This window comes from Rhodotorula graminis (assembly GCF_001329695.1).
Source record: "Rhodotorula graminis WP1 unplaced genomic scaffold RHOBAscaffold_1, whole genome shotgun sequence".
In the NCBI taxonomy this organism is placed as follows: Eukaryota; Fungi; Basidiomycota; class Microbotryomycetes; order Sporidiobolales; family Sporidiobolaceae; genus Rhodotorula; species Rhodotorula graminis.
Genome location: NW_017264928.1, coordinates 1,049,323 through 1,069,878, shown reverse-complemented (window position 1 = coordinate 1,069,878; position 20,556 = coordinate 1,049,323). Strand labels below are relative to the sequence as shown.

Here is a 20,556-nt window from a genome sequence, read left to right as displayed (position 1 = left end):
CCCTCGCCCCCGGACAAGCAGGAACGCCCCCCCCCTCCCCCTCCCTCTCACTACTACATCTCATTGGCCGCATTCGCACGCCCCCCTGTAACACCAGATCTTGAACCAGGGACACTGCGCGCGCGCGCCCTCGAGCACGACGAGGAGGAGAGGGAGCGGCTCTCTTTCTCGCGCTCTGTCTCGGTCTGGAGAGCTGTGAGAGGCTCGTCGTGCGTGCGCTGTAGCAAGAGAGACGAGCGAGTGCGAGATTGACTTCCCGGCCTTTGGTCGTCGTCGTCGTCGCCGGCGGCGGGCGAAGGTGAGGCTCTCTGCTGCGATCGTCCAGCTCGCGCCGCACGCTCGATGGGCTCGGTGCCGTTCGCCGTCGGGGCTTTCAGCAAGCTGTTCCTCAAGGCGGGCACACGCAGCGTGCGGGTCGATGGCCTCACGCAGTTCCTCGAACGGCTCCAAGGCGAGCGAGGCGTCCTGACCGGTGCGCCCCCGCGCTCTCCTCTCGCTGTGGGCGGGGCACTGACACGCTTGCACGATGCAACAGTCGCCAACCACATCTCTGTGTGCGTCCTCGTCCTGCCCCTCGAGCCCTCGTCGTCCGGACGAGCTGACCCCTCGCTCTTCATCTCTCTCGCCAAACCCACAGCGTCGACGAGCCCTTCATGTGGGGCACGCTCCCGCTGCGGTCCTTCCTTGACTCGCGCAGGACCCGCTGGACCCTCGGCGCGAGCGACGTCATGTTCAACGTGCGTCCCTCAGCCTCTCTCTCTCTCTCGGAGGCACGGTGAGGCGGTGAGAGCTGACCACGCCTCACGTCGTGCAGGGCAAGTGGGACCGCTGGTTCTTCGAGAAGGGCCAGGTCATCGAGACGTTCCGCGGCAAGGGCATCTACCAGCGCGCGATCGACGAGTCGAGCAAGAAGCTCGACGCCGGCAACTGGGTGAGCTCCCTCTCACTCTCTCTCCCCTCGCGCCGGCCGAAACCTGACCCGAGTACATTCGCCAGGTCCACATCTTCCCCGAGGGCCGCATCAAGCAGGAGGACCTGCACTCGCTGCGGCGCTTCAAGTGGGGCATCAGCCGCATCTTGATGGAGTGCGAGCGCATGCCGCTCGTCGTGCCCGTGTGGATCAAGGGTGCGTCCCTCTCTCTCTCTCACACACACACACACACACTCGTCGTCTCGAGTCAGCTGACCGAGGACTCGCAACGAGCGCGCAGGCTTCCAGGACGTCATGGACGAGCCCCGAGTGTGGCCCAACTACCTCCCGCGCCGCAACAAGGACATCACGATCCTGTTCGGCGAGCCGCTCAACCCGCTCCTCGACCCGCTCCTCGCCGCCTACCGCGCACAGTTCCCCTCGCCGTGGCGCCCGGCGACGTACGATCGCCCGGTCGGGCAGGACCTCGACGACGAGCCGGGCGTGCTGGCGGCGATGCGGAGCGAAATGGCCGAGACGATGCGCAGGGGACTGATGGAGCTCGGGGAGCGTGTCGAGGAGGTCGAGAGGGGCCCGCCGAGCCGGATAGTCGGGTGGTGAGCTCGGCGAGGCGAGGCGAACGAGAGGGGGAGACGGTCGGATCTAGACGCAGGAGCGCATCTTTTACACTCGCATGCACAGCAGCACTTGTATCACTCTCTTCGCGTTCTCGTAGAGGCTCAGTACTCGTCGCCGAGATCGCTTGCTGCTCGTCGCCGCCGTCGAGAGCGCGCGCTCGGCCCGCTTCTTTCTCTCTGTCTCTCTCTCTCCCTCTCTCCTCTCCTCGCGAGCACCTCGAAAGAACGACGAAGAGGCGGGCACAATGCAAAACGAGATCTACAACGAACAGAGAGAGCACCATCATCCGACCGGCGCTGCTCACCACCTGCCAGCGAGCGCGCGCTCGTCCTCCCACGGCTCCTTGTTGGTCGACGCAGCGGCGGCGTACCGTGCGGGCGTCAGCCGCAGCTCGCCTGCCGGGCGGTCAAACGCGTGCACGGCGTGGTACGCCGCGTAGAGGCTCATGGCGCCGACGGCCGTGATGAGCGGCCATGCTTCGGTCGGGACGAAGCGGGAGATGCGCTCCTGCGGGCGGGCGGGCGGGCGAGCGGTCAGTCGCGCTTGAGCAAGAAAGCGAGAGAGAGGGAGAAGAGAGACGCACCCTGAACGAGTAGTGTGGCGGCGTCCACGAGTGCGGCATCGTTGCCGCGGCCGACGAGGCTTGACGGCGAGCGGCGGGCGACGCGGCCTGAGCGGCGGTCGACGAGGTCGACTGGCCGAGGCGCTGAGCGGCGAGGACTCGGAACGAGGGGCGGAAGGCCGACATGGTGTAGGCGGTGGTGTGCGAGGAGAAGTGGCTGGAGGGAGGAAGTGAGGCACGTGAAAGTGGTCAGTGTCGGTGCGAGAGACGCGTCGAGGAGAGGAAGAGAGGGGCTGGCTCACTGTGTGCGGTGTGTTGGTGTGTGAGAGTGGGTAGGAAGCAGGAAGCGAGAGATGCCGCCGCCTCTTGTAGCTGTCGGCGCGAGGACGAGAGAAGGGCGGAGCAGCGAGGACTTGAGAAGGTCGCGGATCCGGGGCTCCCTCGACAGGAAGGTGCGCGACGACCAGCGTGGCGCAGAGAACTCGCTCGAGTGGAGCGTGATCGGACCTTGCGAGCTTCTACGGGAGCCGGCGAGGTCGCGGCCGTGGAAGAAAGGGTGGCGGAGCGGGCCGGGGCGAGGCTTGAGCGGGCCGCCGAGCACGTCGCGCAAGCGTGCAGAAGGCCTCGCTTGACAGCGCTCGCGCAGCAGCGTGAGCTGGTGGTCCTCTCGAGCGACACGAGAGTACGAGGGCGAGAGAATGTCGCGAGCAGGGAAGCCTATCGAGCCGAAAGCTGCTCGCGAAGACGAAGCTCGAGCGAGGGCACGACGAGGAGTTCCTATTGACAGTTCGTTCAGGCGTATGTACACAAAAGGGTCGTAGACAGGAGACAAGCAGGAAGACCGACGAGAGCAAGACAGGGGCTTTGTACACAAGCAAGGGAAAGGAGGGAAGGCGAGAAGGCGGACCTTTGTACAGGGGAAGACGGGCGACGACGGCTCAGACGGGGCGCTTGCGGGCTTCGTAGTAGGGCGAGCGGGGCGCCTCCTGGTTGGTGGCGAGCTCGAGGTACTGCGAGCGCGAGACGGACAGAGTCAGTCACGGCGCGGGCGAGAAGGGAGGAGGTGACGGCGACGCACGCCCTTGCCCGTCGAGTGGTAGTAGTAGGCCGTCACGAGACCGAAGAAGCAGACCTGGACGAGGGAGAGAGAGTGTATCAGTCGTCGAGAAGGAGGGCAGGAAAGAGAGCGAGAGGAAGAGGGAGCTCACCACGCCGGGCCAGATGTAGACGGGCGCGATCTCGGTAAAGGCCGACTTGCGGTCCTTCCACGCCGTGTTGCCTGTCGCCGACGCGCTCGAGTCAGCTTCGCGGACGGCAAGAGGGAGAGAGAGACAGCGCGGGACGCACGGAGCTTGGGAGGCCACGGAAGGTTGTCGACGACGCGCGGCTCGTTGCGCTCGAGGGGCGTCGGCGCCGACGTCGTGACGGTGCGCTTGGCCGCGCTCTTGGGGAGCGAGCTCGGGAGGGACCCGTGCGAATGCAGGGCGCGGATCGAGGCGACGGTCGACGCACGGGCCGCGAGGGTCGGGGCGAGGGGAGCGCGGAGGACGAGGAGCGAGCGGGCGGATGGGGCGAGCATGATCGTGTGGGTGTGTCGCTTTGGCGAGGTGAAGGAAGGAGGAAGAGTGAGAGGGATGAGCGATGGAAAGTGAGAGAGTCGGGACTTGTCCGGATCGAGGTGGGGCGCCGTCCTCCAAGTCAGCGGGCTCGCTGACGCTGAGCACTCGTCCCGCTCCTCGACCGACCCTTTGCTAGGCGGGATCTCAAAGGCTCGACAGACACAGAGCTAGGCCCTCGCCTCCTCGGCATCGGACCCTGGCGGGAGGCTTCTGAATCTTCCCCTTCGCCTCTCGCGCGCACAAGATCTCGCTCTCGTCGAGACGATCTCTATCGTGCACCGACCTCACAGCGTGTCATTGCCCCACCCCAGCCGCCCCACTCTCGCTCGTGCGCTACGCCAATCGCGACAAGAGCGATCCGCCGCCGCCCTGCGGCCCCGCACGGCCCGCCGCCTTGCCCTGCGCCGCGGCCGCGCCGAGCCTCGCCGCGAGCCCCACAGGCTGCTGCTGCGCCGGCTTGTGCGCCTTGCCCTGCTGCTGCTGCTGCGGCTGCCGCTGCCCCTTGGGCTGCCCTGCGCCCGATAGCCGCGCCGCGAGCGACAGCTGCTGCTGCTGCTGCGGCTGCTGCTGAACATGTCCTCCTCGTCCTCCTCCTCCCGCCCGTCCCCCGCGCCCGCCTCCCCTCCCACCCGCTCCTCGACCCGGCGCACTCGCCACCGCCGCCGCCGCCGCAGCAGCCGGCGCCGTCGCCATGTCGACGTCCATCATGGCGTCGCCGGCGCCGCCGAGCGCCTCGAGCTGCGCCTCCTCGACCTGGTCGGCGTACATCTTGCTCGGCACGACGGTCGGGAGCGCGATGCGCGGCGGTGCGGGTGCGGGCTGGCGGCGCTGGGCGCGAGGGCCGGTCGGGACGCCGGCGAACGGGCCCGACGTGGCGGAGGGAGAGGAGGAGAAGGAGGCCGAGGAGGGGAAGGGGGAAGGTGCGAGGGTCGAGGGCTGGAGCTTGGGGGGCGCGAGAGGGGGCAGCGCGGGAGGGATGGGCGTGCGGTCGACTTGCTTGACGCCGAGCGGGCGGCCGTCGGCGATGGCGCCGCTGTGGAGAGAGGCGCGAGTCAGTCCGGGGCTCGAGGCTGATCGTCGCGAGAGAGAGAGAGAGAGACGCACTTGAGCTTGGCGCACGCGTCAGCGGCGTCGGCGTGGCGGGAGAAGGTGAGGCGCGCGACGAGGTCGGCCGCGTCCGGGTCGGGCACGATGCAGTAGACGATCTCGCCGTATGCGCCGAATGCGGCCTGCGTGATGCGGAAGAGTCAGGGTCGGGCGCGAGGGAGAGGGGGAGAGGAAGAGGGAGAGGGAGAGCAAGGCGCACCTGGACGTCCTCGGCGCTCGTGCCGCTCACGAGGCCCTCGACCTGGACGACAAAGCCCTGCTGCTCGTGCTGCGCAATGTCGAGCGTCCTGCGGCGCTGGTCCTCGAGCACCTTGCGCTGTCTTGCCGCCTCTGCGCGCTCCTTGCGCGCGGCAATCTCGGCCTGGCGCTGCTGCTGGCGCTGGAGCTGCTGCTGCTGCTGCGCCGCGTTCTGGCCCTTGATGCCCATCGCGCGCGCGTTGATGGCGCCGAGCTGTGGGCCGTTCGAAGGCGCGTGCAGGATGGGCTGCGCGGCGGGCGTCGCGTTGCCGAACGGGCGCAGCGAGGCCGACGACGACGAGAGGTCGACGCCGGCGCGCGCGAGGAGGGCGGCCGTGTTGATTTTGGGGCGGTACAGGTCACTCTTCTCACCAAAGAGGTCGTGCTGCCACTTGCCGTCTGCTGCGCTGGTGGACGGCGCCGCGGCAGGAAGAGGAGGAGGGCGCTGTTGTCCGACACAGAGGGGGGCCGAGAGTGAGCGCAGTTCCCGAGGCGCGCGGCGGCTCTGATAGTGAGGAAGGAGAGGGAGGGCGCACCGAGTAGGGGGTCGAGCGGCTGCCTGCGCTGTGGGTGCGCTGGGGAGCTGGGCGATTGGTGCCCCTGGTCGCGCTCGCGGGGCTGCCGCGCTTTGGCGGGAACGTGAACGAGCTCGAGGCCATGGCGCGAGGTCGAGACGCGTGTGGAGGGCGTTCGATGGCCTGGCTGAGCGAGCTGGGAGCGAGAGCTCGCGTGATGTGGGAGAGCGAGAGATGGGGAGGAGAGAAAGGCCACCGCCCACCTCTCGCAACCGCCCAAGGAAATCAACGGACCGGCTGGGGATACTGTCTAGATGGTCAAACGACTCTACAGCTGCTCGTCCAGGTGCTCACAAGAGCGAGCGGCGTTGGCGTCACTGTCCGCTCGGCGACGAGGCGAACAGGCTCTCCCTCCTTCCCTCCACCCGCTCGCCGCTCAGCCGACCCACACAGCCATGCTCCAGCGATCTCTCGCCCGCACTGCCCGCTCTGCAGCTCGCCCCGCTCGCTTCTCGCCCTCCCTCGTCGCTGCACCGCCTCGGCGTTCGTCCCCTCTCCTCTTCCCTCTTGCCGCACCTCGCCGAGAACTGACTCGCGCGCACCGACACACAAAGTCACGCGCGGCTACGCCGAGCCGGCACCGACCGGCCAGTCCAAGGCGACGAGCGAGACGTCGGGCCCGCACCAGACGGTCCCGCATGCGCCGCCCAAGCCGACCCCGTTCTTCGCGCGCAAGAACATTGGCCTCGAGGTGACGCCCCTCATGGCCTTCATTGGCACGGTGCGCCCCACTATCTCTCTTTCTCTCGTGGCGAGCCTCGCTGGGCGCCGCCCACGACGTCGCCGAGGGATGTGGGGCTTACCTCGCCTTTCTCTCGCTCTCTCGCTCGCAGATTGTCACCGTCGCGACGGCGTTCCTCGTCAAGAACTGTGCGTCCACTCTACTCATTCGTCGAGCGCGCAGGCTACTGACCTCGTCGCGCGCACGCAGTGATTACCGACGACTCGGTCCGTCCGCCTCTCTCGCTCCTTCCGGCGCCTCGCGCTCTCGACGCACGGCGCTGGTTTCTTGGACGACCGACCCGTGTGACTGACACCCTCTTTCCTCCCCGCCCGCAGATCCAGCACCGCCACGGCGTCGACAACGACGAGGGCCTGAACAAGGTGCTCAACTCGGACGGCACCGACCCCAACGTTCCCAAGTCGAAGCAGTAACCTCGCCCCGTCGTGCCCCTGTGCATAGTCCCCCCTCTCTCTCGAAGCTGTAGCTGTGCGAGCAGTTGAAAGTCACTCTGCGACCTCGAGATCGAGCCGCGCCTGATCTTGAGAAGGCCGACCCCGGTTCTCTCGACCGTCGACGCTTCAAAAGCCTTAACGCGACGATCCTTCGAGTGCCTGGCTTGCTCGGAATGAACATGGCGGGCGCATGCACTCGACCTTTTGTCAGGGGAGCGCGGCGGCAGAGAGAGACTTGCGATGACGCGCTCAGGCTAGCTCGCTTTCCCTCCCTCCCTCTCACCACGCACCCACGAACACGATGCAGTCGACCATCACGCTCGCCCGCCGCACCGCCCTCTCCTCCGCACCGCGCCTCACCGCCCGCCGCACCCTCGCAACCGTGCGTCGCCCTCTCTCGATCGGCCCCACCACGCAGCCTCCTCATCATCGCAACTCCAACTGACCCGCCCGTGCTGTACGCGCCCGTTCGACAGGCCCCGCGCGACACGTCGACGTACAAGCAGACGATCGCGGGCGACATCAAGCCGACGGCGTGGAACGCGCGCAAGACGGCCGCGAGGGAGGTCGGGCCAGTGTGGGCGTGGCCTTTGCTCGTGAGTCCCCCCTCTCTCTCTCTCTGGCTCTCCCCGGTTCTCGCGGTCTTGCTGCGCCGCTCCTGCACGGTGGCGCAGCGGCCGCGTGCGTGGATGAAGAGAAGGAGCGACCCGCGATCGAGCTGACCACCCACCTCCCTCGCAGCTCATCACGGTCGGCGCCGGCGCCGTGACGCTCTACTTCTCGAGCGGCAAGGGCAAGACCGAGCTCGCCAACAACCTCGAGGCGCCTCCATCGCCGTTCAAGGTCCAGAAGTAGAGATCCTGCTCTCCTCTTCCCGACAACGCACGACGACGCCCCGCCCGCGCTCTCTCTCTCTCTCTCCTCGCACACGACGACACAGCAACAGCCCATCTCTTTCAGCAGCAGTTGGTTACCCCCCCTCAGTGCAGTGTACCTAGCATTTTTCTTCCTCGCGTTCTCAAGGTCCGAAGAGGACAGAGAGCGAGAGCCCGCCTCGCGAGCGGCGCAGAGAGAGGACGGGCGACAGGCGCGACAGGTGCACGACACCTCGAGTTGCACGACGACGACAAGCAGAGAGCGCGAGCGAGAGAGAACAACAACAACCCCGAGAGCGCCCCCTTCTCCTCCTCGCTCGAGCCCTTCCCTGCGCCTCCTCCCTATCCCTCACGCCCCAGCCCCGCTCCCGCTCCCGCGCCTCTCGACCCTCTCCCTCTTCTCCCTCTCGTACTCTTCCGCGCTGCGCCCGAGGCGCTCGGCGTCGAGCGAGGCGGCGAGGTGCGCGAGCGGCGCGACGGCGCGGACCCACAGGCTGAGGGTGGGCTCCCACAGGAGGCTGCGGCGGGTGTGTGGGTGTGCTGGGTGTCAGTCCGAGAGAGGAGAGAAGGCGAGAGCGAGAGAGAGAGAGGGGGACGTACTGCACGTTGGTCGGGTCAACCCGGTCGACGTACTCCTCCCTCACCCTCGGCGTCTGCCCCTCCTCGGCGCCGCTCGTGACGAGCTCCTCCGTGATGTCGACGAACGAGAGGCACTCGTGCTCGGCGCAAAAAGCGTCGAGCGCGGCGTTGAAGCGGCGCACCATGCGCGAGCGCGTGTCGAGGTCGTGAGGGTGCGAGGCGGACGAGAGTGGGAGGAGGGTGCGTGCGTCGGCGGCTTTCTGCGCGCGAGGGAGAGGGCGTCGGTCGTGAGAATTGTCCGAGAAAGCGAGAGGGAGAGGAGAGACGCACAAAGAGGTACTTGTCGGCCATCGCCTCGAGGTCTGCGGGAGAGAAGGTCCGTGAGCGACTCGTCGTACTCACTCGACGCCGACGAGCGAAGCGAGAGACGTACAGCGGTCCTCGACGACCGGCGGACACGCAGCGACGACGTACACCTTGAGGCGCTCGCGCGAGGCGAGCGGGACGATGCGCGACGCGAGAAACGCCGTGTAGTCAGCGACGACCTTGTCGGTCCAGGCGTCCGGGCTCGACGCGGCGGCGCCTCGGGCCTTGAGCTGCCTGCAGACGCGGTCGAGAAGAGTCAGTCGAGGCTGTGTGGTACGAGATGAGAGAGGACGCGAGGACGCACCACAGGTAGTTGATCGCGAGGTCGACGGTGGCGAACTGGAGGAGGACGTGCGGCGGCCGCTCTGCCTCGAGCCTCGCGACGAGTTGCGGACCGACCCCGAGCTTCGAGGTCGAACTGTTCAGGCCCTGCACAGGAGAGAAAAGCTGGTCAGAGCAGGACTCGACGCGCAAAGAGGAGGAGAAGGGAAGGAGAGGGACAGAGCGCACCCTCGCCGACGCGCCGCTGTACTTGAACACCTTGACCTTGAAGCCGAGCAGGCCGAACACGGACACGAACGAGTCTCCGTGCGCCTCGAGGAGCGGGCGCGCAGTCGAGCGAGGCGTCGTCGGCGAGGGCGGCCGAGTCCTCCACGGCAGGGTCGACGAGGAAGGGTCGTGCGTCGGCGGGAGGGGCGGCTGGCGTAGGTGCGGTGGGCGGTAGAGGACGGGCGAGGGTGGAGGGGAGAAGGGCTCGACTGGCGGTGCAGGGCGAGGAGGTGCGGCGGCGAGAGAGGGAGGATCTTGCGAGACGGGCGAGGGCGGCGGCGAGGCGGGTCGAGGTGGAGGAGCGCACGTCGTGCCCTCGGCGAGTGGATGGGGCGTGTGCGGCGGCGTCGTGTGGACAGGTGAGGGCGGCATTGTTGAGGCGAGAGGCGGACGAAGCGGGGAGTGAAGCGCCTCGGGCTCGTGACGAGCGTGAGCGGCAGCCTCGCACTCGCCGCAGTGCGCTCGTAGTGCAGCTGAGCGAGTAGAGGGGAAAGGAATAAGCAGAGGCGGAGCGCGGCGAGCGTCCACGGACTCTCCGGCTTTCGAGACGGACGTGGGGGTGCGTGCGGGCTCGCCGCGGACGGTCCGCAGGAGAGGAGGTGCGCTTCGTTGCAGCTCGCTCTCGCAGCCGCTACTTGGACGTGAACGCCTCGGCGACGAGGAGCGCGACTGCCACCGCCTGGAGCGCGAGAGCAGCAAAGAGCTCTGCGGGCAGCCGACGAGCGAATGAGCTGCGGGCCTCGCGTTGAGGAGAGCGCCAGAGGAAAGAGGGACGCACGGTTGAAGCCCGGTCCCAGCTTGGCCTGCACATTGTCGACCTTGGCCGCCGCGTCAACCGCCTTGCCGAGGTCGACCCGCAGCGCACCCGTCGCCGCGAGCCCGACGACGAGCCCGACCGCGCCGCACACGGTCGCCGCTTTGCGCAGCGTCGGCTGGCGCTTGTTGACCAACGCGAGCTTCTTCGAGGCGTGCATCGACGCCGACGAGAGGACGACGGCGAGGAACTGGACGGCGATGAGGGCGAGCGAGACGAAGAGGGCCGTCGTCGTGAGGGGGAACTGCTGGGGGAGGGCGGCGGCGAGGGGCGAGGGGAGCTTGAGGACGTCGTCGTACAGGTCGACAAAGATGGGCGTGAACGAGGGCGACATGCACGACTGGTCGAGCGTCGTCAAGTTGGTGTAACAAGCGCCTGCACGATCGAGAAAAGGTCAGGCTCGGTTGCCGTCGGGGAACGATGAGAGGGACGCACCGAGAGGTCCGATCTTGACGGTGACCGGCACCGTCGTCGCGGTCGAGGACGAGTTGGCCTTCTTGGCGCGTTTGACGAACCCGTGCGACGTGTACGAGTAGGCCCGCGCGATCGAGTCGTCGGGCGCGATCCAGCGACGGGCCTTGGCCGCACGAGAGACGCCGGTGGTGACCTCGAGGAGCGAGACGCGGTCAGAGAGGATGGGTGTCGGGGCGAGGAAGGCGAGGAGCGAGACGAGGAAGGCGGCGAGCAGGATGAGGGGCGATAGAGAGTGGTACAGGTGGTTGCGCGAGGGAGGCATTAGGGCGATGGCGATGCGTCAATGTTATAGGAGAGGCAGTCGACCAGCGACGTTGCGAGGTAGGAGAAGGCGAGGCGAGGAGGCGAGACGAGGGGAGTTTCGAGGAGAAGAGTCCGGAAGCGAGAGTCTGAGCAGCGAGCGCGCCTCTGCAGCCCACCGAGAGGACATAGAGGCTTGCTCGGCCCGCCCTCGGCGTGCGCGAGCGCCGGTGAGGAGGCTCAGGCTCGGACGAGGACAAAGGCGAGTGAGAGGCGCCAGCGCACGCTCGCGGCCGGCGCTTCTGTCGAGCTGCAAGCTGGGTACTCCAGGGATGCCCTGCACGCAGCAGTGCGAGCGGGCGAGTCGTATGCGAGCGAGGAAGTGAGAGCGAGAGTTCATCAGCTCTGTCGACCTTGTCCACCTCCCCCTCCTCCGACGAGGGCCCGAGTGCTTGCCCCGCGCGGCCTATCAGATGCTGTGCGGGCTCGCGGCCGGGCAGAGCTGCGCCTCCCAGGCCAGGCAAGGCCCTGTCACCGTGCCCCCGCTCGACCTCGTCCCTTTGTCCATCGCGTCCTGAGACAGGCTCGCTTTGCGTGCGATCAGGGTCTTCGTCCTCGCCATGCGCCGGACAGGGAGCACTGCTGCACCCCCCTGCCCTGCTTCAGCTCCTTCTCGAAGCCGTCGCCGACCTCCTGCGCCGTCGCGGATCCTCCTCGCCTCGCCTCGCCAACCTCGCCCCGCCTCGAGCCGCACCGTCCACAGCACGACGCCCCACCGCCGACCAGCCGAGCTTCGACGCACCCACCATGAACCCGACCACCCCGCCACCCTTCTCGTCCATCCCTCTCGTCAGTCTCTACACCCCGAACTCGCCCTTCCCTCCCGACCACCTCGACCCGACCAAGGACTCGTACTTCGTCTCGCCGCCCTCGACGGGCAAGTCGACCGAGTTCCCGCACACCGCGCTCGACGGCCGCAGCGACACGAGCGAGGTCGTGCGGCCCCGGCGGCGGTTGCGCGACTGGCGCGCAGGGTGGAGTTGGACCTGGAGCTGGAGCGGCGTCGAGACGGCCGTGTGGGCCGCGGTCCCGCTCGTCCTGTTCGCCGTCGGGTTTGGCCTCCTGTGCGCGGCCATGTTCGACAACGCGCCGAGCAGGGCGTTCCTGAGCGTCGTCGAGGTCAACGGGACCGGCCGGCTCGACTACTACATCTTTCGTACGTCGCTCTCTCTCTCTCTCTCGGCCGGTCTATCGAGGCTCGAGACACGGTACTGACACCCCGGCGCACCTGCAGAGGCGTGTGCTACAGCATCGGGCTCGACAAAGCGCATGTGCACGCCCCTCGCCACCAAGGTCAACTTTGTCCCCGCCCTCACGACCGTCTCGCCGTCCCTCCTCGGCTTCTCGTCCCTCCAACTCCCCTTCCGGTCGACCCAGACCCCGTCCATCTTCCTCTCGTCCCTCATCTTCCTCGTCGTGTCGGCCGTCCTGTACGTCCCGCTGTGGACGCTCGCCTACTTCCCGCACGCGCGGCTCCCCTCGCCCGTCGTGCGCCTCGCGCGCTACTCGGCCGGGACCGTGTTTGACCTGAGCGGCCTCTTGGCCCTCCTGTCGTTCGTCTTCACCTTGACGATCGGCGTCGGCGTCCTCCTCCAGGCCCAAGGCGCGGCGTACAACTTTACCCAGGCGTACCGCTACGGCGCGCTCGCGAGCCCGGCCACGGTCGCGCAGCTCGCCAACCCGGCGTGGGTCCCGCAAATCGGCGGCGGGTTCAAGGTCGTGTGGGCCGCGTGCACGTTCAGCGGCCTCGCCATGCTCGCCGTCAGGGTGAGCGTCTTCAACGGCATGGACGAGCGCGTCGAGTGGCCGGCGGACGAGAAGCGGTAGAGCGGGACTGAGCGGGACGGGCTGTAGAGCTCAAGGGTGTATCATTGCGTCGAGACTCGGGCAACGAGTGCGCCACCGAGAGATGCCTCCTCGCAGCTCTCCTCTCGCTCAACAGGCACGCTCGCTCACTCTCTCTTCTGCCGTACGACTCGAGAGAGGCACTGAGAAAGCGCGTTGCACGTCGAGAGACGACCGGGAGAGCAGACAGGATGGCAAAAGCGAGAAGTTCGGGGGACGCTCAGTCCTCGGTTTCGCCCGTAGCGCCCACCTTCTCGGCCTGCACCTTTTTGTCCTTGCCGCCGCGCTCCTCCTCCTGTCCCTTGAGCCAGTCGGCGTGCTGTTCCTCGGGCGAGAGGTGGCTCAGGAGCGGGGCGCCGTCGAGGCCGGCGACGAGCTGGCGGCGGTCGGGGCGCGACGGGTCGGCGAGGAGAGGGTAGGCGCGGCGCTCTGTGCGCAGGTGTACGCGGCGGACATGCCAGGAGATGTCAGTACCGAGAGTAGAGAGCTCGAGGCCGGTGGCGAAACGTCAAACGCACTGGGCTCCTCCGCCTGCTCTTCCTCCTCCTCCTCGTGCTCCTGCTGCCCGGCCGCCACACCCTGCTTGTCCTGCTCCTGCTCGGCGAGGTACTTGGCACGCTGCTCGTCGGGCGACAGGTGCGTGAACGCCATGCGGCCGTCCACGGTGATGGCGGGCGCGAAGAGCGACGAGTTGAAGCTCTGCGAGGCGTTGATGACCGGGTACACGGGGCGACGGTCGTCCTGGTCTGCGAGAGGGACGCCAGAAGGTCAATACTGCTGGCGTGGTGGGGGCGGGAGGGTTTCGTCGCTGTCGGCGAGTCCGCGGACCCGGGAAGAGACAGCGGCGTGGACGCTCCTGCACGCCGTCGACGACAGGGGAGAGAGAGAGAGAGAGAGAGAGAGAGAGAGAGAGAGAGAGAGAGAGAGAGAGAGAGAGAGAGAGAGAGAGAGAGAGAGAGAGAGAGAGAGAGAGAGAGAGAGAGCAAGGCGAGGCGAGTGAGGAGAGCGAAGGAGAGAGGCGAAGCGCGGCCGAACATCGGCGCCGGCGAGGAGGCGAGGCGCGTGCGCCGCTCTCAGGAGGTCGAACGTGCGCCGCACAGGAGGCGGACTCTCGGTCACAGAAGCTTTTCTGCAGCTGCAGAGCTTCGTCACTCACTCGCGCGAGCTGGCGCTGCAGTCAGGAAAGCTCGCCGACGAGGAAAGGAGGGGAGAGAAAGCGGACGCGAGCGGCCGCAGCGAATCTCGGTCGACGACCCTGAGCCGACTCGCGCTCTCGCAGTGAGAAGTGAACAGGCACGCGTTTCACGAAACGGTGCACGCCTGGTAGTACCGCACGTCGTGGACGTAGTGGCGCCGGTCCTGCGGCAGCTCGTCCCGCGGCCCTCGCGGCGCACCCTCACCCGCCGCGCTCCCCGCCTGCTCGCCCTCGGTCGCGCGCGGTGCGCCCGCCGGAGGAGGGAGCGGCGGCAGAGGCGGGAAGCCCGGCCCCCCGCCGCCGCCGCCGCCGCCGACGACAGGCGGCTGGGTCCCTCCAAACGGGTCCGCCTCGCCCGGCCCTCCTCCTCCTCCTCGTCTGCGCCTCTTCCGCTCCTCGAGCTGCTGCTGCACGCTCCCGAGGCTGTCCCACATGCGCCCGACGAGCTTGAACGCGCTCCCGTCGCCGAGCCGGGTCGTCACCGTGTCGCACATGTCGCGCGCCGTGCCGTCGGTCCAGATGGCGGGCAGGCGTGCGAGGTTCTTGAGCCCGGGCGAGTAGATGCGCACGAGGTGGACGTGCAGGCGCTGGAGCGACGACGAGTAGGCGTCCGAGAGCGAGATGAGGGTTTCCGAGCTGTGCGCGAGATGGTCCCGCATGAACGAGGTCAGGGCCCCGGCTCCTTGGACGGACGCTGCAGACTCGAGAGGGCAAGAGGAACAGAGCGGCGCACCTGTCGTCCTCGAAGCCCATGGCCCGCCGCAGCATGCGCTCCTCGCGCTTGCCCGGCAAGACCTTGTCGGCCTCCTGCTTGGCGACGCGCTCCTCGATGCGCCGCATCGTGTCCCACGCGCCGACCCGCTCACCCTCGACGACGACAGCGTGCGGCATGAGCTTGCGCTTGGTGCGCCCGCTCGGGCTCGCGGGCGGCGCCTCGGCGGCGGCGGCGGCGGCGGCGAGGGTGGGGCTCGCGTCCGGGGCAGGCGAAGGCGCCGGCTCGCCCTCCTTGGCCGGCGCAACAGCTGCTGCTGCGGGAGCACGGGGCGCCTCGCCGCTGACGCCGCCCATCTCGCGCATGTGCCGCGCGACGTTGTCCCTCCCGCGCGCGACGTAGACGAACCGGCCGTCGAGCCAGGGCCAGCGGTACTCGGGCGTGCCCTCGGGCGCGTCGACGACGACCGGGCGCTTCTTGAGCGCTGGGAGCTGGTCGACGGGCGGGGCGTCGCGCGCGAGAAAGGCGGTCGGGTGGCCTGGGACGGGGACGAGGTCCTCGAGCGCGTTGCGCATGTTGATGTAGCAGTACATGGTGACGGCGGGCTCGCGACCGAGGGCTCTGTGGGTGCAGGACAGTCAGGGCGGTGCTTTGGAGAGCTCCAGGAGGAGGGAGAGGGGGGCGCACCGGCGGGCGTTGGTCTGCCTAGTCGTCGTGAAGCATCTTTCGTCGGGGCGCTCGGTCGTCATGGGCGGACGCCGTGCGCGACTGGTCGGCGACGGCGGTGCACGGGTGCTCGCAGCGCGGAGGATGTCGTCGAGGTTGGGCGGTGGCGGAAAGACGCCGGGGAGCTGCTGCGGGGGCATCGGTGGGAGGGACGACGACGAGGTGGACTGGTCGGGCGGGGCATGGTCCCTGGGAGCTGCAGGTCGAGGCTCGGTGCGGTCCTTGTCCATCTCGAGCGCGAGTGGGAGAGCGTGAGAGATAGTGAGAGGTCGAGCAACGAGGCGAGGTCGAGGTCGGCCCTCTGTCGGCATCGCCAGCTCACGAGCTAGTGCAGCCACCCAGCTCATCCTTGCAGCAGCTCTACCGACACCCGCACCCCGGAACAACCGCGTCCCGCAATGTCGTTCGTGTGCGTCGACCTCATCTCCCCCTCCTTCCCCTCATCTCCCGACTTGCTCCTCGAGCAGCCCTCTGCCGGCCTGTTGAGCATGCCTGACCCAGTACACATGCTCACTACTGCCCACACAGCGTCACCGAACCCCTCACCGAGGGCGTCGTCGTCCTGCACACCTCGATTGGCGACATCCTCATCGAACTGTGGAAACGCGAGTGCCCCAAAGCCGTCCGCAAGTGCGCCCACAGCTCATTCTCCTCTGTACGAGCTCTCGAGACTGATCCATGCACCGCCCGCAGCTTTGTTCAGCTGTGCCTCGAAGGTGCGTCCCCTCTCGCCTCTCCTTCTCACGACGAGCGCTCACTCACACGTTGCGCAGGTCACTATGACGGCGTCCCGTTCCACCGCATCGTACCGGGCTTCATCGCGCAGACTGGCGGCGGCGACGATTGTATTTACGACGAGGGTAGTTTTCCCGTTGAGGCGAACCAAGTGCGCCCGCTTCTCCCCTTCTCCTTGCGTCTCTCTCCCCTCGCCGACGACAGCATGTCTCCCTCTCGCAGCGCCTCAAATTCAACCGTCGAGGACTCGTCGCCATGGCGGCCGACCCGACCACCAAGTCCAACTCGTCGCAGTGCGTCGACCTCTTCCCTCGCTCCCGGACCCCCAAGGCCCTCACTGATCCTCCCCTTCTCCCCCCCCCCCCCCCCCCTCGCGCAGGTTCTTCTTCACGCTCGACGCGACGCCCGAGCTGCAGAACAAGCACACCCTGTTCGGTCGCGTCACGGGCGACTCGCTGTTCAACCTGCTCAAGCTGTCGGACGTCGAGCTCGAACCGGCCTCGTCGGACCGCCCCGTGTATGCGCCGACGATCCGCAGCGCCGAGGTGCGCGTCGACCCGTTTGCCGACTCGGACGACCCGATCCGGCCGAGGATCACGGCCGCCGAGCGCAAGGAGCAGGAGAGGGCCAAGCGCGAGATGAAGGCCGAGAGGGCGAGGGAGCGCCAGCAGGGCAAGCGCAAGGGGACCAAGTGCGTCCCTCAACCTCCATCCTCCCTCTGCCTCCTTCGCGCACACACTGACCCCGCGTCGCGCACCTCGCAGGAACAAGGCCCTCCTGTCGTTCGGCGGTGACGAGCCCGACGGAGGAGAAGCCGCCGACGATGCGTCGCTCCCCAAGACCAAGTTCAAGTCGGCGCACGACGCCCTACACGACGCGCGCCTGAGCAAGACGGTCCTCGACGACCGCGGCTTGTCGGCGACCCTCCCGGCGGACCTCGTGCAAGGCGGGGCGGCGGCCCAGGCGGCGGCGGCGGGAGCGAGGGACGACAAGGGCAAGAAGCGCGCGGCCGACGAGGGCGGCAGGGACGAGGTGCGTCCCTCGTTCTCGACTCGACTCGACTCGGTGTCGCTCCTGGAGGCGACGAGACTGACGAGGCGGTTGTTGAACGTGCGCAGAAGCGCCAAAAGGCCGAGACGGGCGTCACGCTCGAGCAGGCGCGCAAGATGAAGGCCGACAAGGCGGGCAAGACGGACGCGTGCGTCGCGCTCCTTCTCTCCTCACTCTCTCGTGCAGCTACTGACTCGCTACGTCTCGTGCGCAGCGAGCGCCGCAAGGACGAGATCGCCAAGCTGCAAGCAGAGCTCACGTGCGTCTCCCTCTCCCCTTTCTCTCCCTTCCCCTACACGCCGACTGACTCGCCCCTCGTCCCGCTCGCAGTAAGGGCTCCCGACCGAGCGACGACGCCGCCTCGACCGCCAAGAAGCCCAAGCGCACCGGGCCCTCGCTCCTCCAGCTCGAGCGCGAAAAGTACCTGCGCGGCGCGGCCAAGCCGCCCATTAAGGGCAAGCGCCGGGCGGGAGGAGGAGACGACGACGACGACGTCATGAGCGCGCTCGAGGGCTTCAGGAGCAAGCTGTTCGAGGCGGGGAGGGCGGCACCGGCGGCCAAGAAGGGGCCCGAGCGGCAGGGGGAGGACGACGAGGGAAGGCTGCATGGGATCGACCTCAACGACGACGAGCTCGACGACGATGTGCGTCTCCTCTCTCTCTCTCTCTCCCGACTCGGGGCGCGCGCTCTCTCGGTGAGCGGGACGGGATTGACAAGCGTCTCGGGCCTCGCTCGCGTGCAGGACGAGGGCTGGATGGCCCACTCGCTCAAGTTCCGCAAGGACGCCACCATGGACCGACGTGCGTCCTCCTCTCCTCTCCTCTCCCCTCAGTCTCGCGCTCCACCCCGCGCCCATCGACCCTCCCTGACGCCCTCCTCCCCCTCACCTCCCTCGCCCCTTCTCTCCTCCCTCGCTCCCCTGCTCCCTTGCGCACAGACACGGCCGACGAGTACGAGCTCGTCGACCCGCTCGCCAAGAACGCCCTCACGCTCGACGAGATCCGCGCAAAGGCCGACAGCGGGCGCCGGCGGTACCCGGCCGAGTCGAGGGGCGAGGGGTCGTCGTCGCGCGGCGGCGGCGGCGGTGGTGGTGGCGGTGGGCGAGAGAGGTACGACGCGGGAGGGCGAGGTGGCGGGGAGAGGTACGGCGGCGGCGGTGGGCGCGACCGGCCCGGCGACGGCGGGTTCGGCGGCTCTCGAGGGGACCGAGCCCGGGGCGACTGGAAGCAGGACCGCGTCTCGACGATGGACCTTGCGTAGCTGCTGCAACGCGTCTATTCTTTGTCATTCCCACCCCGCGCTACTCAAAAAGTCTATCGCCGCTTCGCCCCAGACATGGCAAAGTCGTTGACCCGGTTGAGGACCGCTCGAGACGGGTTGACGGCGGGGAACACCTCGAGGATCCACTGCAGGCGAGTCCGGATGCGCTCCTTCGAGACTGCGCCGCGAGAGAGAGAGGGCGTCAAGGCGAGTGAGAGGAAAGAAGGAGAGGAGGTCCGGGCGCACCTGAGGGAGGCGGCGCAGACGGGTCGAGGAGCGTCGCATCGTCGTCGTAGAGGCGAGCTGCAAGACTGAGAGTGTCAGTACGCGTTTGGGAGACCCGAGAGGCGCAGGAGAAAGACGGACCGAGGAGGAGAAGCGCGACCGCGACGCCGAGGTCGTTCGCCTCGCTCTGCATCTCGCCCTTGACCACCTCGACGAGGACGCCCTCGCCCGCTCGCAGCTTCTCGGTCGCGAGCTCGAGCGTTGGCTCGAGCGCCGCAGGCGAGAAGAAGGCGTTGTAGCCGGCCTTGCCCGGCTTGGCGACGAGGCGCGTCGGCGAGAGGGCGTCCGAGCGAGGCGCCTTTGTCGCCGTGACCGAGATCTTGGTCGAGTCCTCGGACGACGGCGCGTCAGGCGGAGCGGCGAAGCGCAGCCGGAGCCGGGTCGACCGGACCTCGATGGCGGGCGCGCTGTCTGGCGCTAGCGACAGGGTCGACAGGTCGGCGAGCGACGCTTCGAGGATGCGCGCGATGACGTCGTCGATCTCGTCGCGGGATGCGGCGAGGATGTCGTCGGCGTGCTGCCAGAAGACGGGCGGCGTCAGGCCCTTGGACCAGGCCTCGTGGCTGCGAGAAGGAGAAACGGCGAGTCAGTCACGGTCGGCCTTCGAAGGCAGAGTGGCTCGGCGACGACGCACTCGTCGCCGCTGCCCTGCACGTAGGTGAACCCGAGGGCTCGTTCGAGGCCGTCGGCCTCCTCGGCGAGCTTGCTCGCGCTGGCGCAGACGACCGGGTAGCAGTCCTTGAACGAGGACGCCGGGCTGAGCGACAGGGTCGAGGCGGGCGACACGAAGAAGGGTCGCAAAGGGCGGTCGAGGGTCTTGAGCGCCGACAGGTCGTAGGCCGAGCTCTGCAGGAGAGCCACCGTGAGTCAGTCGGGGCGAGGAGAGGAAAGAGGGCCGAGAGCGGCGACGCAGACGCACCGCCAAGTCCCGCGCCCACGCGTCGATCTTGACCTCGATCTGCGAGTGCTCGGACCGCCCAACAGCTTGAGGAGACGTGTACAGGCGCCCTTGCTCGCGCCACTCGTCGGCCGACACGCTCGAGTTGTCCTCGGTCGGCGGGACGAGGAGGACGCGCGCCTGGTTGAGCGTCGCGCACCACAGCGGGATCGTCTTGGACAGCGCATCGGGAAAGCGCTGCAGGGAGATGAGGGGTTGTGAGCGCCCGAGCTGTGCGCGCGCGAGTGAGAGAGAAAGCCAGAGACGCACCTTGCCGCGACGAGTCGAGTCGACGAGGATGATCCTGCGACGAGATGTCAGTCAGAGGGGCGCATAGGGAGGGAGAGAGAGGAGGCGCACCCTTGTCGGTCCTTGATGAGCGGGAGCAAAGCGAGGTTGGCGCCTGCGCACGTCGGGGCAAGGTCAGGGGCGCGCTCGAAGGTGAGATTGGCCCGTCGAGAACTCACGCCTCAGGTTGAAGTTGTGCTCGTTGGCGTGCCCGTCGGTTGATCTGTTGCGGATGAGTCAGGCAGGTCGAAAGAGAGACGAACGGAGAGAGAGGGAGAGACAGGGGGCGCACTTGAAGTAGGCGTGCGCTTTCGCGTCGGACGGCTTGACGTACCACGCGCCGGCTCGCTGATTCGCTGCGGGTATGACCGTCAGTACAGACCCCCACGGCTGAACTCGAGAGAAGGACGTACCGACGACAGGGAAATCAGGGAACGCCTGCGCGACCTGCTCGTGGATGAAGTCGGCGTCGTGCGCGATCGAGTGCAGGCGGTTGAAGCTGCAGGAGCGGAAAGAGTCGGTCCTCAACGGCCCTGTGAGAAGCGAACGTCGGACGCACGTGTCCCTGAGCTGCGCCCGGATCACGCTGCGGTCGTCCTGGAGCGAGTTGACGCTCGAGGGAAAGAGGAGCTCTGGTGCGCGCGCGAACGACATGGCGGTGTCGCGACGGGGTCTTGGAAGCGGCCGGTCGTCTCGGCTAGTCGCACAAGCGAGACGTGGGCACGGGAGAAGCTGCAAGAG

General features: G+C 68.0%; 12 protein-coding genes across 12 annotated transcripts; 5 read left to right on the top strand and 7 right to left on the bottom strand.

Annotated features, from left to right (window-relative positions):
- Positions 1 to 321: 321 nt before the first annotated feature.
- On the top strand, positions 322 to 1,640 carry RHOBADRAFT_65885 (uncharacterized protein). The gene is made up of 6 exons (XM_018418805.1): positions 322 to 472; positions 536 to 554; positions 638 to 737; positions 815 to 931; positions 997 to 1,126; positions 1,212 to 1,640. The coding sequence occupies exons 1-6, from the start codon at positions 343 to 345 to the stop codon at positions 1,529 to 1,531; spliced, it is 816 nt and encodes a 271-aa protein (XP_018274304.1). The 5' UTR covers positions 322 to 342; the 3' UTR covers positions 1,532 to 1,640.
- A 209-nt stretch (positions 1,641 to 1,849) lies between these two features.
- RHOBADRAFT_40803 (uncharacterized protein) lies at positions 1,850 to 2,297 on the bottom strand (the record flags this gene model as incomplete). Its single annotated transcript, XM_018413774.1, has 2 exons — positions 1,850 to 2,056; positions 2,133 to 2,297. 2 exons carry the CDS (start codon positions 2,295 to 2,297, stop codon positions 1,850 to 1,852), a joined length of 372 nt encoding a protein of 123 aa, XP_018274303.1.
- A 570-nt stretch (positions 2,298 to 2,867) lies between these two features.
- RHOBADRAFT_50743 (uncharacterized protein) lies at positions 2,868 to 3,690 on the bottom strand (the record flags this gene model as incomplete). Its single annotated transcript, XM_018415475.1, has 4 exons — positions 2,868 to 3,121; positions 3,190 to 3,243; positions 3,320 to 3,390; positions 3,459 to 3,690. Coding segments are annotated over 4 exons (575 nt in total), but the record flags the coding sequence as incomplete, so codon positions are not given.
- A 373-nt stretch (positions 3,691 to 4,063) lies between these two features.
- RHOBADRAFT_50742 (uncharacterized protein) lies at positions 4,064 to 5,733 on the bottom strand (the record flags this gene model as incomplete). Its single annotated transcript, XM_018415474.1, has 4 exons — positions 4,064 to 4,763; positions 4,835 to 4,959; positions 5,037 to 5,519; positions 5,611 to 5,733. 4 exons carry the CDS (start codon positions 5,731 to 5,733, stop codon positions 4,064 to 4,066), a joined length of 1,431 nt encoding a protein of 476 aa, XP_018274301.1.
- A 311-nt stretch (positions 5,734 to 6,044) lies between these two features.
- RHOBADRAFT_21238 (uncharacterized protein) lies at positions 6,045 to 6,804 on the top strand (the record flags this gene model as incomplete). The annotated part of the gene is made up of 5 exons (XM_018412546.1): positions 6,045 to 6,132; positions 6,204 to 6,370; positions 6,483 to 6,519; positions 6,581 to 6,597; positions 6,709 to 6,804. The coding sequence occupies 5 exons, from the start codon at positions 6,045 to 6,047 to the stop codon at positions 6,802 to 6,804; spliced, it is 405 nt and encodes a 134-aa protein (XP_018274300.1).
- A 322-nt stretch (positions 6,805 to 7,126) lies between these two features.
- Positions 7,127 to 7,839, top strand: RHOBADRAFT_50740 (uncharacterized protein; the record flags this gene model as incomplete). The annotated part of the gene is made up of 3 exons (XM_018415473.1): positions 7,127 to 7,207; positions 7,302 to 7,421; positions 7,567 to 7,839. Coding segments are annotated over 3 exons (458 nt in total), but the record flags the coding sequence as incomplete, so codon positions are not given.
- A 210-nt stretch (positions 7,840 to 8,049) lies between these two features.
- On the bottom strand, positions 8,050 to 9,566 carry RHOBADRAFT_40798 (uncharacterized protein; the record flags this gene model as incomplete). The annotated part of the gene is made up of 6 exons (XM_018413773.1): positions 8,050 to 8,218; positions 8,301 to 8,539; positions 8,610 to 8,641; positions 8,713 to 8,879; positions 8,950 to 9,074; positions 9,156 to 9,566. 6 exons carry the CDS (start codon positions 9,564 to 9,566, stop codon positions 8,050 to 8,052), a joined length of 1,143 nt encoding a protein of 380 aa, XP_018274298.1.
- A 190-nt stretch (positions 9,567 to 9,756) lies between these two features.
- On the bottom strand, positions 9,757 to 10,744 carry RHOBADRAFT_50739 (uncharacterized protein; the record flags this gene model as incomplete). Its single annotated transcript, XM_018415472.1, has 3 exons — positions 9,757 to 9,899; positions 9,973 to 10,383; positions 10,444 to 10,744. 3 exons carry the CDS (start codon positions 10,742 to 10,744, stop codon positions 9,826 to 9,828), a joined length of 786 nt encoding a protein of 261 aa, XP_018274297.1. The 3' UTR covers positions 9,757 to 9,825.
- A 785-nt stretch (positions 10,745 to 11,529) lies between these two features.
- On the top strand, positions 11,530 to 12,609 carry RHOBADRAFT_50738 (uncharacterized protein; the record flags this gene model as incomplete). Its single annotated transcript, XM_018415471.1, has 2 exons — positions 11,530 to 11,938; positions 12,017 to 12,609. The coding sequence occupies 2 exons, from the start codon at positions 11,530 to 11,532 to the stop codon at positions 12,607 to 12,609; spliced, it is 1,002 nt and encodes a 333-aa protein (XP_018274296.1).
- Positions 12,610 to 12,847: 238 nt separating this feature from the next.
- RHOBADRAFT_50737 (uncharacterized protein) lies at positions 12,848 to 15,490 on the bottom strand (the record flags this gene model as incomplete). The annotated part of the gene is made up of 6 exons (XM_018415470.1): positions 12,848 to 13,056; positions 13,146 to 13,373; positions 13,456 to 13,483; positions 13,939 to 14,458; positions 14,556 to 15,155; positions 15,222 to 15,490. 6 exons carry the CDS (start codon positions 15,488 to 15,490, stop codon positions 12,848 to 12,850), a joined length of 1,854 nt encoding a protein of 617 aa, XP_018274295.1.
- A 326-nt stretch (positions 15,491 to 15,816) lies between these two features.
- Positions 15,817 to 16,438, top strand: RHOBADRAFT_8877 (uncharacterized protein; the record flags this gene model as incomplete). The annotated part of the gene is made up of 5 exons (XM_018419233.1): positions 15,817 to 15,890; positions 15,954 to 15,976; positions 16,034 to 16,146; positions 16,218 to 16,288; positions 16,375 to 16,438. Coding segments are annotated over 5 exons (345 nt in total), but the record flags the coding sequence as incomplete, so codon positions are not given.
- Positions 16,439 to 18,253: 1,815 nt separating this feature from the next.
- Positions 18,254 to 20,519, bottom strand: RHOBADRAFT_50735 (uncharacterized protein). The gene is made up of 11 exons (XM_018415469.1): positions 20,375 to 20,519; positions 20,229 to 20,314; positions 20,108 to 20,171; positions 19,995 to 20,038; positions 19,888 to 19,930; positions 19,798 to 19,831; positions 19,510 to 19,725; positions 19,225 to 19,436; positions 18,672 to 19,153; positions 18,552 to 18,608; positions 18,254 to 18,483 (listed from the first exon to the last, which is right to left on the bottom strand). Exons 1-11 carry the CDS (start codon positions 20,467 to 20,469, stop codon positions 18,359 to 18,361), a joined length of 1,458 nt encoding a protein of 485 aa, XP_018274293.1. The 5' UTR covers positions 20,470 to 20,519; the 3' UTR covers positions 18,254 to 18,358.
- Positions 20,520 to 20,556: the final 37 nt, after the last annotated feature.